Source organism: Protopterus annectens, chromosome 2.part0, assembly GCF_019279795.1.
Source record: "Protopterus annectens isolate FY-2018-M chromosome 2.part0, PAN1.0, whole genome shotgun sequence".
In the NCBI taxonomy this organism is placed as follows: Eukaryota; Metazoa; Chordata; order Ceratodontiformes; family Protopteridae; genus Protopterus; species Protopterus annectens.
The window spans coordinates 1,374,766,006-1,374,786,689 of NC_056728.1; the positions used below are offsets into that span (position 1 = coordinate 1,374,766,006).

A 20,684-nucleotide genomic window follows, 5' to 3' on the forward strand; every position below is an offset into this window, starting at 1 on the left:
TGGCTATATGCATGTTCGTACATAATTACAAGGGCCATATTTTTCAGTGTGTTTGGACATAATTTGCTGGCATGGCAGACGGATTTCAGAAACCTACTCCACTTGTGTTTGACAATTATATTGCAGAGAAGTGGAGAGTGTTTGAGCAAGAGTACGATATTTTCATACAGGCTGCATTTTCTGATAAAGGTGACTGTACAAAGGCATTTATTCTGCTTAATTTAGCTGGTTCAGAAGCCATACCACAAATGTAATACGTGGAATCGTTTCAAAAGGTTTTGTAAATGAAAGGGCACACATTCTTTTATTAAAAGGGAACATTCAAAGAAACAAATAGATCATTTAGAAAGCTGCATCCCTACTCTTTGTGTTGATGATGTGTCAGTGCTTAATGAAAATTAATGCAGCAGATTTAAGGGCAAAGAATGAAATATTTTGCACTGTTCGGATAAATGGAGGATCAATAAAGCTCAAAGAAGACAGGTTCAAAGTGCAATGTTATGTCTGCAGAAATATTTGCTAGAGTATGTGCTGGTGAGAAGACTGATTTGGCACAGTGTGCAAAGCTTGTTAATTATGGTGGTGAAGAGATTCAAATGGAAGGCACAGTAGTACTTTCATGTTACTCTGCTGGGAGAAGCTACAACTTATTTTATCGAAAGTCCCTTCCAGTCATTATTAGGGCTCAGTGACAATTTGAAAACGGGACTGCTTTCATTTAATAAGTTCATCATGTTAGCTTAAAAGACCACAGTTCTAATTTCACCCAGTATATTTTCTCTATCTATGCTGATCTTTTCGAAGACAAACTAGGCAAGTTTCCAGTTGTGTACTCCATGAAGTTAGACCCAGAAGTCAGTCCAGTTGTCAGACCAGCCTGGAAAGTTCCAATAGCTATGCAGAACAGAGTCAAAGCAGAGATAGACAAAATGGTGCAACAAGGTGCAATTTGTCCCCTTGGTTCTTCAACCCCAACTGAATTTGTATCCTCCATGGTGGTAACTCATAAGAAAAGCTCAGATGATATCAGAATATGTATCGATCCACAATATTTAAACAAAACACTAAAAAAACCTCATCATCCAATGCGTACAGTCGAGGTCGCAGTTCTGATGTCAAATGCCACTGTTTTTCTTCTGTCTTGGATGCAGAGTGTTCATTTTGGCAAATTTTGCTCAACAAGAAATCCTCGATGCTCACTACGTTCAGTACTGTGTTTGGCAGGTACAGATTTTTAAGAATGCCATATGGGATAAATTCTGCCAGGGAAGTCTTCCAGCGTGCAATGGAGCAAATTTTTTTCTGGGTACCCATGTGCTATTATAGTAGATGATATTCTAGTAGGTGGTAATGGTGAAGCTGAGCATGACAGAAACCTCAAGAAAGTTCCAGAAAGAGCTTGTAAAGTGAATCTTAAGTTGTATCCCAAGAAGTGCAAGTTCAGGTTACAAGAAGTCACTTATGTTGATCATTTGCTTACCAGTTCAGACCTACGACCTGAACCTTCCAAGCAAACAGCTATTCTTGAGATGCCAGCTCCACACAATGTTCAAGCCCTTCAACGTTTTCTTGGCATGGCTGACTACTAGGCAAGTTCATTCCAGCCTTAAGCCAACTAGCAGCACTGCTTAGAAGCTGACATGTAAAGATGTACCCTGGTCATGGCTGGAACAACATCAAAGAACGTTTGATGTCCTGAAACAGAGAATTGCCAGTCCACCAACTCTCAGATACTATGGTGTTCACAAACCAGTTTCTCTTTCCTGTGATGCTTTGAAATTTGGTCTTGGTGCAGCCATTCTTCAAGAGGGTCAATCTGCTGCCTCTATGTCCAGCTCTCTAATCCAAACTGAGATGCAGCATGCTCCGGCAGAGAAACAACTCTTGGCAATTGTGTTTGCATGTTCAAAGTGCCATGATTATATTTATGGTAGACCTATCCAGATCAAAACAGACCACCAACCTCTAGTTACTATTTTGAGAAAGCCTATGAATTCAGCTCCAGCCAGATTGCAACGTATGATGTTGAGATTGCAGAAGTACAATGTCAATCTTGTCTACAAGAAAGGCAAACTTCTTTATCTTGCTCATACATTATCCAAATCACCCAGAAATAACACTGAAGAGCATGAAAATGAGAAACTTGATTTTGAAGTCATGGAAGTGAGAAATTTTTCTTCTACATGTCTCAATGAACTTAGAGATCCTACAGCCTCAGATCCTGTTTTACAGAAGCTCAACCACTTTTTCTCAATCGAGGGATGGCCATCAAAGCAATCTAGTTTACCTCAAGAAGTGCAACCTTATTTTCTTTATAGAGATAAGATTTTGTCTGATAATGGTATTATCACGAAAGGTCCAAAAGTCATTGTTCTAAGATCCTTGCAACAACAGTATATTACTATCTTGCATCGTGGCCACCCAGGAACTGATTCTACTAAAAGGAGGGCGAGAGGACTAGTGTTTTGGTCTTCTATGTCACAAGACATTGAGAGTACTTTCATCTTGTTCTGTATTTAATAGTACAAAGCCACATCAACAGAAAGAAGCACTTCACCTAAACCAGATTCCTGAACTACCTTGGTCAACAGTAGCCACTGATATTTTCAAGAGGAATGGTCAACATTACTTGGTGTTAAACTCTTATTCCAACTGGTTCGAGACTGACCTACTTCCTAACTTAGCATAAAGTACTGTCATTACTAAGATGAAGCGTCATTTTGCAGTTCATGGTAATCTGCACAGTTACTTCTGACAATGGTATGCAGTTTACTAGCCAGCAATTCAAAAGATTCGCTGAAGAGTGGGACTTCACTCATGTCACAAGTAGTCCTGAGTATCCGCAGTCAAATAGTTTGGCAGAACGTGCAATTCAAAGTGCGAAACATTACTTGAGAAGTCGAAACGAGATAATAGTGAGGTCTTCCTGAATCCCTTGAATCTCAGAAATGTTCCTTGTGATAAACAGCTTGGTTCACCTGCCCAGAGACTTCTGTCGAGACAAACCAGAACTACCTTATCAATCAGTAGTAGTTTATTGGTTCCAAGTGCTAAGAATAACAGATTTGTGAAAGCCCACCTGTTAAAGAAACGTCTAGCCCAGAAGTCTTATTATGGTAAGTCCAGCAAACCGCTCAAACCATTACGTGAAGGAGAGACAGTGAGAATGCAAACATGCAAAAGTTATGATTGGATTGGAGTTGTGAAGAGTATATGCCCAGAGCCAAGATTGTACACATTGTGGAATCCCAAGGAGAAAAATTCAGGCGGAATCGGAAATATCTGATGCCGGTGTCCGAGCCTGTACCACAGTGACTAGCCTGTGAGAAGGACTATCTCAGAGTGAGTTGTCCAGCATTCCAATTCCTGAGTACATTCCAGTAAATATCCCTGTTTGTTTATTTTTATTTATTTGCATTTATTTACCGGGATGGTCCACTGGGCCAAAAAGTGCCCATTTTCAGTGGAGGCCCGGGGAGAAAAGCTCCAAAGTGATTTATACAAACAACACATCTACCGAATACAACAAGAACTGACAATGAAATAGGTTTTTAACAAAGTAATAAGGCAATGAGGCAATACAGTTATAAATAAGACCATCTATGATTCTACTAGTATATGTAATTACAGCAAAGAATTAATAATCAGGAGATAGGTAGGTAGGTTTAAGGAAGTAGGTAGGATGGAGAAAGAGAATGGTGGTAATGGGAGAGAGAAAAAGTTAAGTTATAGTGTGTGAGGAACTAGCACATGAGCATAGCCACTGTGAGGACAGATGTTGTTTTAAGGATTTTTGGAGAGAGATGTGCTGCTAGTGGATCTTAGTGGTGGTGGGAGAGAGTTCCATAATTTAGCAGTGGTGAAGGAGTGGAGCATTTGTCCAGTGGAGAGGTTAGGTTTGTTAATCTGTAAAAAACATTTGATTCTTGGCGTGAAGGGGTCTGTTGGGGTGATAGGGTTTAAATAGAGAGGAAAGGGCATGGCAGCTGGCAGGGTTGAATATTAGTTAATAGACCACTGTTAGTTGTATATATGTGAGATGATGGGGAAGTTCTAGCCAGTTTAGTATGTGAAGAGAGGCACAGTGGTGGGATTAACTTTTTTCTGTTAGTGACGAATTTTGCAATTTTGTTACAACAAGAATCGAGCTTGGATTATAGACTGGCCTATATGTTAGTAAAGAGAGTAGTGACGTAGAGGAGAGAAGGGTGCAGAAAGGAGGGGTCAAGTGGTAGTTTTGAGGAGAAACTGAGGAATGTTTTGTGGCGGTATAGCATGCCTAATTTCTGGTGAGCTTTTTAATAGTGTAGTAAATATGCAAGTCGAAGGATAAGTGTTCATCTATGGTGACTCCTAACAGCTTAGTATGTGTGACAACCTCAATAGTAGTGCTATCTTGGGAGAATACAGAGAAAGAGTCTATTTACAGTAGAGGTCTTCTTGGGGGTGAAAAGCATAAGTTTGTTTTTTTTTTTAGGATTTAGGACAAGGCGGTTGTTAGTCATCCATATTTCAGTGGAGGTGAGAGCTGACCGGGTAAATTTCAGGAGTTCAAGTGGAGAGTTGGCACTGCAAATGATAGCAGAATCATCTGCATACTGGATGACTGTACCTTGAGAGAGTACAGTGGAAGTCACTGATGAAAATGCTGAACAACAGAGGCCCTAGGATGGATCCTTGGGGAACACCGGTAGTAGTGTTGAGGAATAGAGAGAGAGAGAGTGCAGCCATTTTGTAGCTTGTTGTCTGTCTGTGAGGTAGTTGGAAAACCAGAGAAAGATAGAGGTGGACATTCCTAAATTGGTGAGTTTTCTAAGTAGAAGAGGGTGGGATATAGTATCAAATGCCTTTGAAGGATAAAAAAATAGAGAGGAGACAAGCTACCCGGCATCCCAAGCCCAATTTACAGAGTCACAGAAGGATACTAGAGCTGTAGTGGTGCTATGTCTGGGTCTGAAGCCATGCTGAGTTACTGATAGTAGGTTATTGTCTTGTAGATAGTTAAAGAATTTGGTGTGGATACATTTTTCAAGTATCTTTGAGCTAGAGGACAGAATGGCAATGGATCGGAAGTTGCAGATATTAGTGTTGTTTCTGCCTTTGTGCAGCTGAAGGATGAAAGCTTTTTTCCAAATGGTGGGAATGTAGGACTCTTGAATGGACCTACTGAGAAGTAGGCTGACGGGTTATGCTATGGAGTTTGCTGCTATTTGAAGGAATTCTGGGGGCAGGTTGTAAGGGGGCATTGGCGGATGGCTTTAATTTCAAAAGTAGTTTCTTTACTGTGGCAGTAGGGATAGGTGCAAGAGAGAAATTATGTAAGTGGGGGAGCATTAGTAGTTTGGTTTGATGGGTTTGGATGATTATGAGAGAAGTTGGTGGTGAGGTTAGTTATGGTGTTTATGAAATATGAATTGAAGAGAGTGGCTATTTCACTGGGAGTTTTTTCTGGATTGGGACAGGGGTTACTGTTAGATCCTGGGTGAAGATGATTGTTTATTGAGCTCCAAAACTGCTTTGGATTTTGTTTGTGTTGGTTTTGTAAAGTGTGGTAGTATTCTTTTTTTGTCCTTAATAACTAGGTGCTTTACTTGGTAGCAAAGTTGTTTATAGGTTATAAGGTAAGAGGTATTTTTGTATTTTTCCAAAGCTTCCAAGCTTTGTCTCTGGAGGCCATATACAGTTTATTAGCTCTAGTGAGTCATGGGGTGTGTTTACGCTTTACTCGTTTTAGTGGGGGGGGGGGTGCTAGCCTATTTAAGATATTTAGGAATGTAGAGTTGAAAAATTCAACAGCTTTGTCTAGGGGACGTGTTTTTAGGGGAGCCCAGTCAATGCTGTTTAAAGTATTATTAAAGGATGAAGGGCAGAAGTTGGACAGGTTTCTAACATTCTTATATAGATGTCTGTTTAATGGTGTTGAAGTGTTACATATAATAAAGGCAGGTAAGTGGTCACTAACACTGTTTGGGAAAGTTCCTGAGGTGGAGATTTTGTTGGGGTCAGAGACAATGATCCAATCTAAGATTGTTCCACAGCTACCATTTTCGTTGGGTCTAGTTATATCAGTGATTAGCTGGTTGTAGTTGAATAAGTTTATGCTAGAGGGAGAGTGTTGCTGTGAAAAGTCTAACCAATTAATATTAGCATCACCAAGAAAAAGAAGTTATGTCTTACCATAACGTTCCAGCTGAGTTGTTAATCTTCTTCCAGTCATCACTGATGGGTTTGGTTCCGAGCCCTCGAAACAGAGTCGGCCTAATAGCAAGCTCGCGTTCACCAAAAACTCTTGAGCTAAGCTGCTAACCACAATGCCCTTCTCCCAGTTACCTCAGATCGAGTTTGTATGCAATATATAGAAGAAACAGGAAGACAGATACCATCTCTGCGCAGAAACCCTGAAACACCACAAGGACCCAGAAGATCTGCCAGGAGCCTTGGTGGGGGACGGTGGGAGGGTGTGATGACTGGAAGAAGATCAACAACTCATATGGAACATTATGGTAAGACATAACTTCTTTATCTGAAGTTGTTAATCTTCTTCCTATTCCTCACTGATGGAACAGAATCCCAAGATACTTAGAGAACTTGGGTGGCCCTTATGGAAGAACATTCCTGAGAACCATTGAGCCGAAGGCCGCTCTCCCCCTGGAGACCAGATCCAATTTGTAATGCTTGATGAAGGTATGGGGTTTAGCACAAATGGCTGCTGCACAGATGTCATCCATGGAAGCCCTAGATTGGAAGGCAACAGAAGCTGTGATAGCCCTAGTTGAGTGAGCTTTGATTTGAGCAGGCTTGGGTTCATTCGCAAAAGAATATGAAAAGGTAATGCAATCTCCGAGCCATTTTGACAAAGTAACTTTAGATACAGTGCACCCCACTCTAGGAACAGAAAATGAAATGAAAAGTTGGTCCAACTTACGAAAGGACTTAGTTCTGTCCAGGCAGAAACATAGTTGTCTATAAACATCCAATGAATGGAGGCAGTATTCTCCCTTGTTTAAATAACTTGGAAAAAACACAGGGAGCTCAATGGACTGGTTACCAGAGAAGTCAGAAATCACCTTGGGGAGAAAAGATGGATTAGTACGAAGTGATACTCTGTCCTTAAGGAAGATCAGATACGGGCTCTTGATGCATAAGGCTTGTAGCTCAAATATCCGTCTGGCTGAAGTGACCGCCACCAAAAACAAAGATTTCCATGACAGGAATTTTAGATCACATGTCGCGGCCTGCTCAAAGGGGGATAGAGAGAGAGAGATTCCATGCCTCCACAGGCTGCTTGATCGGAGGTCTGCTATGGAAAATTCTCTTGAAAAAAGTCTTGCAAAGGCAGGTAGAAATAAGAGGGACTCCATCTGAACCATTATGGAAATTGGAAATAGCTGCTAAATGGACTCGAATGGTAGAAGCTGATGCCTCATTGTCAAACAACTCAAAGATGGTGAAGAACAGCAGCTGTAGGGGTTGAAAAAGGATTTAGGATCCGATTATGTGACCATTTGTCTCTGTAAAGTTTTCTGATGGATGGTTTATGGGTGGCCAGAATAATATCTCGGACAGATGAGGAGAGGGTTTCCTGCCTGGCAACTAGCGGAAGTGGAGAAGCCAAGCTGTCAGGTTGAGAGTGGAGAGATTTGGGGGAGTCAGCCCTTGTGAGTGAGATATTAGGTCCTGATGAGTGTCCAGGGGCCAAGGAGGTTGTAACAGGTGAGGTGGGAGGAAGGGAAACCACACATGACGAGGCCAGAAAGGGGCAATGAGGATTGCGTTGGATCTCAACCGAATAGCTTTCCTTAGAAATAGAGGTGTCGGAGGATAAGCATAGAGGAGATCCGCTGGCCAATCGTGAGTCCAAGCGTCTCTCGGTGCATACCCATCTGAGGGAAAGAGGGCAAAGTAGCTGCTGCATTTTTTGTTTGAGGGTGAAGAGAAAAGATCGCAGCAAGGCTGGCACCAACGACTGAAGATTTCTGCCATCACATTCGGGTTGAGAGACCACTCGCGTGGACGGAGGATGCATCTACTCAGCCTGTCCGCAATCATGTTTGAGCTCCCCGGGATATGTGCTACGACTAGAAAGTGGTTGGAAGCTATCGCCCAATGCCAAATTCTCATGGCCTCGCGGCATAGGGGGTAGGATTTGGTCCCGCCCTGTTTATGTACCAGACAACGGACATATCGTCCGAATGGACTGCAATTGTTCCTGATGGAAGGAGCGGATGAAGTGCCTGCAACGCTAGCAGCACCGCTCTTAACTCCAGGACACTGATATGCAAGTTGACCTCCAGGCTGGACCACGTGCCTTGGTCTGTCTTTCCCTGGAAGTGCCCCCCCCCCCATCCTATCAGAAAAGTGTCCATGGTCACTATGGAATTGGGTTGGGGAGTCTAGACGGGGCAACACCAAAGATTTTCGCCTGTTCTCATCCACCAGAGGAGATCTTGTTTGCAGGAGATGGTGATGAGGATCTGTGAGCTCAGGGGATGAAGATTGGATACCCACTGGGACAAAAGGAGCCATTGTAGTAGTCTCATATGCAATCTGGCTAGGGGAACTATTGGGATGGCTGCCGCCATAGACCCCAGAGCCTGCAGAACTTCCCTTGCAGACACCTTCCTTTGACAGAGTATCACTTGTACTTGTAACCTTAATCTCTGAAGTCTGCGAGGAGGAAGAAAGACTTGGCTGGTTTGAGAGTTGAATACTGCCCCTGTAAATTCAATTGCTGGGTGGGATGAAGGTTAGATTTTTCCCAGTGTATGGTGATGCCTATGAACTCCGCTAGTGCTAGAGTGTAGTAGAGGGCCCTGACCAGTAGGCGTTTGATGGGAGCGGAGAGGAGCCAATCGTCTAGATACGGAAACACCTGGAATCCCTGAAGTCTCAGATGAGCTGTCACCACTGCTACGCATTTCGTGAACACTCTGGGGGCCGTCGAGAGACTGAATAGCAGGGCTCTAAATTGGTAATGATTGGCTCCCAGATGGAAGCGAAGGAGACTCCTGGAGCGCTTGTCCATTTTGATGTGGTAATACGCATCCCGGAGGTCTATCAAGAACATCCACACACCCTCCCAAAGAAATGGGAGAATGGACTGTATTGTGACCATGTGGAATTTGGTCTGAACTACTGACTTGTTTAGTTGGCTGAGATCCAGAATGGATCTCCAGTCCCCGGTCTTTTTTGGCACCAAAAAGAATCTTCAGTAAAACCCGGATCTGCACTGGTCTAGGGGACTTGTTGGATGACTCATTTTATACACAGCTTTGCTATTTCTGAAGCTGCCTCTTTCCCTTTGACTGGGTGGAACACCTGGAAGGAATTTTGGGGGTCTTGGATAAGAGACTGGAAGGATGTAGTAACCTCTGGAAATTATTCTCTGCACCCACTGATTGTTTGTAAGAGTGCCAGGCAGCTTGGTGCAGACAAAAACGAGCTCCGACTGCTTCCACAGGAAAGCAATCGGGCAATGCTTCAGGAGCGTTGATACAGTCGTCCAGAAAAAGAATCCCTGGAGTCCTGATTTCAGGGAACCTTCTGCCCCGAAAGGGGCATCTTCCATTATTGGAACCCACTCTGCCTCTGGGGGAGTCCTCACCACGTGCGCTACGGAAAGGGCCTTGAGATTCTTTGTGCCACATCTTTCCAATCCTCTGGTTACTGGAAAAGGAGCGCTGAGAAGACAAGGTTTTTCCATCCTGCTTGCACCTGGCTAATGTGTCCTTCACTTTAGAACTGAACAAAGCTGACGGTTCGATAGGGGTGTTTAAAAAGGAAGACTTGAAGGAGTCCATGAGGTCACAAATGTGCATCCAGGCGTGGCGTCTCATAACTACGCCTGCACCCGCAGCTCTAGCCGCCCCTTCGGTTGTGTGGGACAGCAACCTCATGGACAAGTTGGAAATCGACTCTAGGGTGGCAAGTTGGGAAGCAACTTTATCACGTGCCACGCCTGAAACTTGATCCGCGAGGGTTCCAGAGATTTCAGTGATGCAATCTCTTTGGAGCCCCGTAAAATGAGCCAAAACTTTCAGAGACCTAACAGCAAAGGTCGCTGAAGCAAAAACTCGCTTCCCTAATCTGTCCACCGCCCGGGACTCTCTGTTGGATGGGTGGACAGCAGGACTTTCCTCAGCAAGGTCCTTTTTTGTGGCACCTGCCACCACCATAGTATCAACTAGTAAGCCTCTAGACCAATGGGGCTGATCCTCTGGAAGAGAGAGAATTTTGTCTGATCTCAGGGGAATGGCCTCGATGGTATCAGGGTTCTTCCATGCCCACTGTATGATGAGCTTGACTAACTCATCGGCAGGAGGGGTCACCCAAGAAGTAGTTGGCCGAGAGTGGAAAGCCTGCAGAAATATGGATTCCTCCAAGGAAGGTTTGGAGGGCTTCCAGTCACCCCTCTGCCTCAAAATTTCCAGGATGTCTCCAAAGGAGACATCGTCAGGGGGTGACCATGGGGACCCTTCCCCATCATCGTAGTCCGTATCATCGGTAACGGACTCCTCCTGGGAGTCCATGTGTTTCTTCTTACACATCCATTTCTGAGGGGGTTCTTCAGTGGGAGCATCTGAAGAAGGATCAGAAAGGGGGTTACCCTGTACAGGGGTTTCCTGAAGCTTGCGCTCTTGTTGTCCTGGGGGGTGGCCTGTGATAGCTGCAGCTCAGAAGGAGCAGGGGGAAGGTCTGACGTAGGAGGATTGCTTCCTGAAGCAAGCACCTTCTCCATCATCCAGAAGGCAGGCCCATCTGAAAAGGAATGGGAGCCCAGAACCGAGGAAGACAATCTTGGAACCGGAGTCACACCCCACTCCACGCGGTCCACTCCCGGGGATGGAGCCTCAAGCAAAGCTGGGGTGGGAGTCACCCTCGGATTCGAAGAAGGAGCAGGCGAAACAACCGGAGCCGTTCCTGGAACCGAGGGTTCCACACCCCCCCCCCAAGCATGAGCTTGAAAAAGAGTGGGTTCCGAAGGAACCGACACCCAAAGGGGCCTCGGAGCAGCAGACAATGTCACTGTCGGCGCAGAGGAAAGGAGTCCTCCTGCAGACGTCGGAGCTATGGGCCTCGGAACTGAAGGGTCCAAGGGAGGAGAATATGAGGAAGTCGCAGGAGTAATGGACCCAAAACCAGGAGTGGGGTGGGTTCTAGGAAAATTTGTAATCCCCCCTGGCTGTCAGCAGCTGATCAAAGAGGCGCACCACATCCAACTCAGATAGGCTCCTGTTGGACCTTGCCAACATACCTGAGGGGGGAGTCAGGATGGTCCAAAAAGGGGCTGAAGGCTTTTCCAGCAAACGGATCCAAGGATGGGGAGTACTGGGTTAGTGGTGAAGTAAAGACTGGCATTGAGGATTCCAGTTTTGAAACAGGCAAAAGGGGGATTATCGGTGCCAAGAGCGGGCATGGAGACGAAGCAATAGACGGGGTGGAAGTCATTATCGGTTCCGATGATCTCGGAACAGAGATGGGGGACGTCAGTGCCGAGGTAATGGCAAGCAATATGGTCGGAGCCGAAACCACAGTAGGAACCGTAACCATTGGTGCCGAAAGCAGTGCCGATGAGGAAGTCATGACAATCTCTGTAGGGGCCACTGGAGCTGAGCTCGGAGCTGAGGTGGTCGGAACCGAGGAGTCCTATGTGCCTTATGCTTATGAGGCTTGCCGCTAATACCGGACGGTAAAGAGGGATCAGAACAAGGACTTTCTTTGTCCACAGATGGAAGGGTTGAGACCTCAGATGCAGAAATAGCCTCAGATAAAGGAGAAGAAGCAGGCCTTTGAGAATTACTTTATTCCGTCTTTCATTCAGTGTACACTGACTTAAACTGGCACAAATGTCACAGGGAGGTTTCACAGATAAGTGTGGAACCCCCAAACAATATACACATTCCTCATGTAGATCACTATTCGGGAGTTTACCAGTGCAGGAAGAGCAATGCTTAAAACCCAAAGTCTCTTTCTTTTCAGACATACCACAATAGGACAACACAACAACAAACCAAAGGAAGGAAAGAGAGGGGAAATACCAACAATGGTATTCAGAATACCACAAGGGTAAAAAGGGCATTTACCAACGATGGTAAAAGAAAAGGGTTACCCGTGGGTAGATCTGAATAAGATATCAAGAAACAGAGGAGTTTGAGAGGAAAAAACTCACAAAATACTATAAATTTTGAAAAAATGCAATACTTAGCTAGAGAGCTTGGTGAAATGCTGCTATATGGCTGCGTGGCAAATGAGATCTGAGGTAACTGGGAGAAGGGAATTGTGGGTAGCAGCTTAGCTTGAGAGTTTTTGGTGCACGCGAGCTTGGTATTAGGTCGACTTGGTTCCGAGGGCTCAGAACCGAACCCATCAGTGATGAATAGAAAGAAGACTAACAACTTCAGATTTATAGTTTCTGTGATTATATTGCTGGATCTCCAAGCTAGGATATCCTCTAATATGGGAATACTGTTGCCAGGGGGAATGTACAGGACAATGATACAGAAATTTTTGCATTTGTTTATTTTTAAGAAGGTTATTAGGAGTTCAGCAGTAGAGAAGTTGGGTACAGATGAGTTGTATGAAACTATATCGAAGGTGTTGGGAAAGATCAGAGCTATTCCACCGCCTTTTTTGCGGGGCCTATCTAAGCATAGGCATGCAAAACCAGGGGGAAGGAATTCTGTGTTTTTAATGTACGGTTTTAGCCATGTTTCAGTAGCAACGATAATGTCCTGAGATGAATTCCTAAGTTCCTGAAACAAGTTTGTTCACCGAAGACTGTCCCTGTTGCTAAACCCAGTTCTGAATACTATGTTACTAGATCAGGTCATATTTCCACACCATGTTACAGATACACGGCAACTTGGACATAAACATTTTGTTTCTTTCTAATGTCGACATTACTGCACGTCTTATTCTAATGTCATTTCACTGAAGACAATCTATTTAAGAGGGAGGCTGTAGATCAGTGTGTGTGTACAACTTTAAGAAGCTTTCTAGGGGCTTGCACAAGTGTATAAATGCTGAGCAAGTGTGAGCCTGACTGCCATTTTGTAGTTAGCTATTTAGATGCAAGCATGTATGTCTGTGTGGTCTGTCTGTTAATCAGTTTGTTTATATTTTGTAAAGCTGCTATCCATTCTGATGTGTTTCTATGTAATAAAGTGCATAAACAAACTACCCCGCCTGTTCGTCATCTACACTAGAGAGAGACAAGCGACAACTATGTTCACCATGGAAACATATGCATATCATTAGCACTGCATTTCCCATCTTGCTTTCAGTTGCATGGCTTTATGCTGCCATCTGAATACATTTCCTGTTGTGCATTTGGACACACAGCACTGAAGCACGACAAGGCACTATGAGTAGGTACCAGTCTCCAGTAACTGTATCTCCTTGCAATATTTGCAAGTATGTAAAAAAAGTTACAAAACTACAAGAAGCAGGGAGTGAGAACAATTCTGACAGCTGTTCTTGCTGCTTAAAAGTGTGACTCTTCTAATCTGTTTACAGTGAATATAACACACTAGAGTTATTAAAAAACAACTCTAAAACTTAAAGTTAAGCAGTTTAAAAATCAACTAACACATGGCCAGACTGCTAACTTGGCCCTTATAGTCTCATTTCATTCAGCATTTGTTGGTAAATTCTGCATGATGCATGCCTACAAGTGTCACATTCATGTCATCAAATGATGGTATCAAAGTAAAGTGCACTATAAGAAACAGAGCAATGCAATGATATTTCTGAAACAGCAACCAAAACTGCTTCTTGTGACATGCAACATAACAGAATCTTAGGGTAATGTTAATGTTTTATGCAGCAGAGCAAATTAAAGGACCTTAAACAATAAAGGCTTTTTTCCATGTTTTTCCTAGAAAGGTCACACTCAATGCATAAATGAAATATGAAACGGGTAATATGATAAAACAGTTACAGATCATCTCCAAAATACCTATTTCATATTGTGTACGTGTCACATTTTACAAAATCTACAAAAAGAAAACTGTTGATATTCTACATGGAAGAATGGCTGAATCATCTTACTTCCTAGCATACTCTGGAATCTCAAATTTGTCTAGGGCCTTTTCTTGTTACTGGCAAACCTGTATGCATTATTTATTTAATTAGTTAATGGAAAGGATATAAGGGTACCATACATCGCTGCTCCTACTACCTACTAAACCCCCTTAAAACATGACGTTTAGTATATTCCCCAATTAAAGACAAACCTAAAATAAGAAAATAGAAGTAGAAGGATTGTATCTAGTTACTTACAATTTAATTAAGTATGGCATAAGAGGCAGTGTGGCTGGACTAGCATGTTCCTGAAGGTTTCTCAGACAGGCAAGTTCTGTGCTAGCATTACAAACCAACAAGGCATGAACAATCGCTAGTAAATAAAAAAAGACAGAAATAAACCAGCCATTAGAAAATAATTCATTTCTACAAATATATGCTTATATTGGCAGTCAATAAAGATGCCTTTAAAATTACATAATTCTACATAAATAAAATATTTCAAAAATGCAAGACAGCATGTTGTATTTAAAAGCTGTTTAAGCTATTACATTGTAGACCAACAGTTAACTCTACTACAAAATGTTCATAATGTCTGCTTAGATGGGGTTGCAATCAATACATCAATCTAATGAAATAACTCTTAAAGTTGTGTCTTTAACAGACTATCTTATGAGAGGTCAGTGCATATTTTAACTCTAGTAATGCCAAGAAGAATCTGAATTTTATTTTTTTGTATTTGGTTGCAGTTGTTTGGAGGTACTTGTATGGATATGGCAAAATAATCAAATGACGTGGCTATTCAGAACTCCTATAATGGATATTTTTTAATATTTAAATAATATCAGGGTTTCTATGCTGCAAAAGATGCAGTGAAATAGTTCAGGTGACAATATAAGTAAATGATTATGAGTTATGTTAGGAGTATTGCTGTACTGAAAGCAAGAGGCACACAAGAGCAAGCAGGGGCTCTTGTTAATTTAATGCCATTTTGTTTTCAATGTAAAAATGTACTTTAACAGTTCTTACATATCGCATCCAAAGCTACACATAAAGCTTATGCTCTGACCTGTAAGTGCAGTATTTTATGAGACAGAGTAGATTTAAGTTATTGATGCGCATACGGCTCAGAAGTAAAGGGAACTGTCCACTTAAGATGAGCATGCTTGTAGAGGCTACACAGCAACTTGGATTTTCCTGAGTATGCTCGTGTAGGAAGCAATAAATTAATTCTAGACCAAAGACATAGGAACTCTGACAGGGTGAGCTGGTAAAGATCACCATTCTATGCCTAACACTTAGATACCCTCATGGCTTCTTGACAACAGGGTAAAACTTTGCACCCTCTTATTTGTTGGTATAACAAGCCACTGTTATGACATCAGAATAGAAATCAATCACTCCCCAAACAAGGGAGTCTTGAAAGGTCAAGACAGTAAAGGAGGATTGCCCTAATCTCCAGGATAGCAGTATGCAGAGAGAGTCTCTCCAGCCTGGGGCAGACGTGAACATGGCAACTGCTGCTTTGGGAGTATGTAAATAAAATGGATTCCCAATGGTGATATTTGCAAGTGCATCACTTACATGTTGTATAAATATGAACTGGGTATCACACGGTATCTAATATCTGAGATCACTGGATCCTGAATATCCACTGTTACACTCGTGTGAAGTGGCAGTCATCAGGATGAATAGTGCTTTGAGCCCCGCAGTCTTAAGGCATAGATGTGTGGAGATCCTTTTGGAGATCAGTATGATGGAGACTTTCACTTGAAGGGACAGTATCTTCTCCTGTGGAAGACATACTCCAAAAAGAAGTTTGTGCAAGCTGCAGCCAATGAATGCGAGCAGCTGGAACTGGGATCAACTGCAAGTCTGCAGGATTAATTGTAATACCAAGACAGTGGAACATTCTAATCGGACATATCCTTGCCAGATTTACAGCCTAAACTGAAGGAGCAGCTAAATGCCAGTCATCTAGTTACAGGAAAATCTTGGCGCTTTGCAATCTCTTATGAACTGTGATTATGGACAAGCATTTGGCAAACACACTGGAAATGCCAAGGTGAGTACAAATGTAAGTATCCAAAAATCATAATGACTGGCTACTACTTACAAATTGAGATATCGCCTCGACTCCCCTACAGTCTTTATGTAGAGGTAGGCATCTTGGAAGTCCAAAGATTATAGTCACTCCCCTTCTTATAGACAAGGAAGGAACAACTATACTAAGACCAGGCAAATGGTTTATTTGGAGAGAAAGGTGTACAGGTTGTTTAGCACCACAACTTGCATGAGTTCTTTGCTTTGTCTAGCACCTAAAAGAACCTGGAATAAAATCCATACACATTTTCCCCTGATGGAACCTCTTGGGTGGGTCTTTTGTTTTTCTGAGAAAATTTAGGACCTCCCTCCATAAAAAATCTTTCTGATGGTGAGAGAGTTTGGGTTAAGTGGTGGGCAATAGGTGGCTAGACTGAGTTCTGAAAGGAATCTTGTATCCTCTGGATATCTCTGTCCTTATCCACTTGTCATTTGTGACAGATTCCAATACAGGCAGGTTAAGGGACATAATGGTCCAAAAATGAAAATGATGTACTTAGCATAACAGATCTTTTCATTAATGTCAATCAGATATGACATGTGGGTCCTCGAACCACTTGTCAGATCTGATTCTGCAATATCAGTGTTCCATCTTTGAGCCACATTAAGAACTCTCCCTCTCATAATGCACCACTTTCCTTAGTTATCTCAGATTTTATTTGGCATCTAAGACCTAGGCATAAATAATCTTGCCTGAATCCATTAAGTACGGAAGAGGTAATCAGGGACCTAGGGACCCAGGTTGACAGTAACCTCTCATTTGACACTCACATTGCCAAAGTGGTTAGGAAGACCTTCTATACTGCCCACCTTATCATGAAGGGTTTCACATCTAGATCAAGAGAGGTCATTGTGACCCTGTACTCTTCTCTTATCAGGCCAATGATTGAGTCCAATGCCCCATTTGGGATGTATCTTACCCGACACCTGCAGCAGTTGGAAAGACCCCAAAAGTTCCTCACCAAGAGAATAAAGGGTCTTAAACATATGTCATATGCTGCCCGACTGAAAAAAACTCCAGCTCTATTCAGTCGCATACCGCCTACACAGAGGTGATCTGTGCCTGACGTACAAGGCCATGTCCAATCCGGAATTAATGGACATGCTCCACCTCAGAAAATCCAAATCCATCAGAGCCACGAGAGCAAGAGACTTAAACCTCAACACAGAAATAAATAGGACGTGCTGGAGGGACAGATTCATAACCCAGAGGCTCCCTGCACTCTGGAACAGAATCCCAGTCCATGTTAGGCAGAGCCCCTCACTAACTCTGTTCAAGAGAAATCTTGACGAGTGGATGGGAGATCGTAGGTTTACCCTGTGGGTCATCTCTGTGTCACTACTAGACAGAGGCACAGTAAACTAAACCCTAAATGGGCGTAATATTCTCATCCTAAGGGGTGGTGAAAGCCACACACACTCTGTCTAGGCTTATAAATGCCCTAGGGCAGATAACCCAGTACGAACCTATGAACCTAAATGTTCTACAACCAAAGGATCTTTCAGGTCTTACAGAATAGGAAAGGGTGATACAGGAAAGGTCGTTGTATCAAATGGACAAGAATGAAAGGATCTATTGTTATGGTAAGTACCTAACTTTCAATCAGTCCATTTGATCAGACAAGTGAGTCAGAATCTCAAGCTATGATGCAATCCCATTGGCCACATGATAGCAGACCCTTCAGGATAATAGCCCCAAAAGATGTCTTCTCCTGGAGGTGCAGTGCAATTTATAATGCTTGGTGGAGGTATGCATGGAAGACCAGGTGGCAGCATCACAATTATCATCCAGTGAAGAGGCCATAAAAAAGGCAGTAGAAGTTGCAACAGCTCTTGTAGAATAAGCCTGTAGTTTGTTAGGAAGACACTTGTTGTTGGCCGCATAAATAAAGGAAATGCACTCTTATAGCAATCTCAAAACAACACTCTAGAAACCGTCTTGCCTAGTTTGTCAGTGGCAAAGGAGATAAATAGCTGCTCATCTTTTCTAAATGATTTAGTTCTGTGAAGGCAAAACTACAGTTGCCTATGTACACACAATGTATGCAATATGTACTCTCCTTTGTTTACATAATTCAGAAAGAAAACTGGTAGATGAATGGGCTGTGAAATATTTGATCCACATGTAAGATGTGTTTATTCTCAGAGATGCATTACCTTTATGGAACACCAAAGTAAAGAGAAAAGAATGAAAGTGCATGGAGAAATCCTTCCGACAGAAGTGATGGCTACTAGGAAAATAGTTTTCCGTGAAAGCTATTTTAGCTCAGCAGAAGAGTCTGGTTTGATTGTGGGACTAGTAAGCACCTCCAAGACAAAATTTAGATCCCACGAAGGGAATGGTTCTCTTATCAGTGCTGTCATTAAGAAGGTTCCCGTAAGAACATCTTAACAGAATTTGTGCAAGGCTAGTAAATGCTCCTGAAAGCCAAAACGGAAGCTAGAAATATCAGCCAGCTGGACCTTAATAATAGAAAACCTAGAGCCTGAATCAAAAAGAGAGCCACAAAAGCAGAGAATGTCTAAAACTGAGGCTGATAATGGGGCAATGTTTTGGGGGTAAGCCCAGGACACAAAACTTTTACATTTGCTGCGACAGGACTTGTGGATAGCCTTTTGAGAAGCCACTGGAATTCTGACAACCTCAAAAATGAAGGAATTATCACTGGCTATCAATGGAATAGAGAAACCAAGAAGTTAGTTTCAAGTTGTGCAGATCTGGGTGAGGCTTTCCAGAGGGTTGCGAAATCAGGTCCCGAGTGGGATTCAAGAGCCAGCAATACTCCTTTAGGTAAAGCCTTAGAAAGGGAAACCATATCTGTCTGGGCTTGAAAGGGACTATGAGGATGACAATTTTCTTCCACTTTATTGCTTTCTGCAGAAATATGGACATTAGGGGGAGAGACGGGTAAGCAAAAAGAAGCCCGTGGGAGCACTGCTGTAACACAGTGCCCCTTGCTGGCTGTCTCAAAGGAGGAATCATGGTGAAACATTTGCTGAATCTGGTGGTGCACAAGGTGGCAAAGAGAAACAGCAAGGAGTGCCCCAGTGACTGAATATCTTTCTGGATATCACTGGATTGAGGAACCAATCATGAGGCATGAGAAGATTTCTGCTGATACTATCTGCAAGGCAACTGAGTACACCTGGGATATGTCCTGTTACCAGAAAGTGGAGCAAAGCAAGCTATCATCCCATTGCCAAAGCCTCGTTGCTTCTCAATATAAAAAGAGTAAGTTCCTATTCCTCCTTGCTCACTGATGTACTTTGTTACCTTCATGTTTTCTGTTTGGGCAGATGTCACACCTTGCAGAAGGCAGTTTTTGTAACTCCTGCAGCACTAGCAAAACTACCCTCAATTCCAAGACATTTATGTGAACACTGGTCTTGCTGTCTGCCCACAGACCTTGGACCACTCTCCCGTCAAAATGTCCCCCAACCAAGGAAGGATGCATCCATTATCACTGTCACCTGGGGGTGAAGGATGAAATGGTGTGCTCACCTGAACCACTGGAGACTGCAATCATCACCACAGATGCTTTTTACATGAATCTGTAATGATTATAGTCTTGGAAAGGGGATGAATAAGTTGTGAGGACTGAGCTTGAAGAAGCCACTGTAAATCCTCATATGGAAGCGAACAAGGTGGACCATTAGGATCCATGATGCCATCATGCCTAACACTCTCAGAACCAAGGCTGTTGTAGGACAGTGGTTGAGAAGTAGAGTATGAAATACATTCTGTAAATTCTGAACTCTGTCTATTGGAAGAAAGAAAATTGATAGGGTGATATCCAGATGGCACCCTATGAAAATGGTTTTCTGAGTAAGTTGGGGATTGGATTTTGCTAAGTTTGCTAATATGCCCAGGAACGTGCAAAGATGAAGAAAGTAATGCCTGGCCTGCAGAAGAGACTCAATTGATAGGGCAGTCAGTAGCCAGTTGTACAGATACAACAAAATCTTGTATCCCGGTAGTTGCACAAGAGCTGCTAAGACAGTCATACATTTAGTAAACATCCTGGGGGCTTTGGTGAGACCAAATGACAGGACTCTGAACTGATGCATAGTAATATCCTCGACTCTTCTGAAATCATTATGTAAAGATAAGCATCTTGGAGATCCAGTGAGTACAATACTTCATTTACCTTGATACACAGCAGAACTGATTGCACAGTGACAATTCTGAATAAAGTCTGAATAGAAAATATTTGTTCAGGAGGCTGAGGTCCAAAACGGGCCTGAGGTCGAGTCATCTTCAGAACAGAAAAAAAAAAAAAAAAAAGACAGCTGTTCATCTGTGGTGTAGTTCAGGGTTCTCAATACAAAGGTGCTCAAAGCATATGTCTGCTTCCCTAGTTTATTCATCACCCTGTATTCTTTACTGGGAGAGTGAACAGAGATAAATTCTTCAAAAAGCTCTCTCTTGGGGGCTGCCAGCACAATAATGGACTTTACTGCAGGAGATTTGGCCTAGTGCTACTTATCTTTTGAAGGTCAAAGAATTCTGTTTGGCTTTTGTGGGACTGCCTAACAGGTATCAGGTTTTTCCCAAGACC

The 20,684-nt window shown here is 42.8% G+C and overlaps 1 protein-coding gene across 1 annotated transcript in view; it reads right to left on the minus strand.

The window, feature by feature from the left end:
* ZGRF1 (zinc finger GRF-type containing 1) overlaps positions 1-20,684 on the minus strand; it is a 2,981,513-nt gene that overhangs the window by 1,226,716 nt on the left and 1,734,113 nt on the right. The window contains 1 exon segment of the mRNA XM_044061551.1: positions 14,281-14,395. Within this exon segment, the coding sequence (XP_043917486.1) occupies positions 14,281-14,395 (115 nt within the window).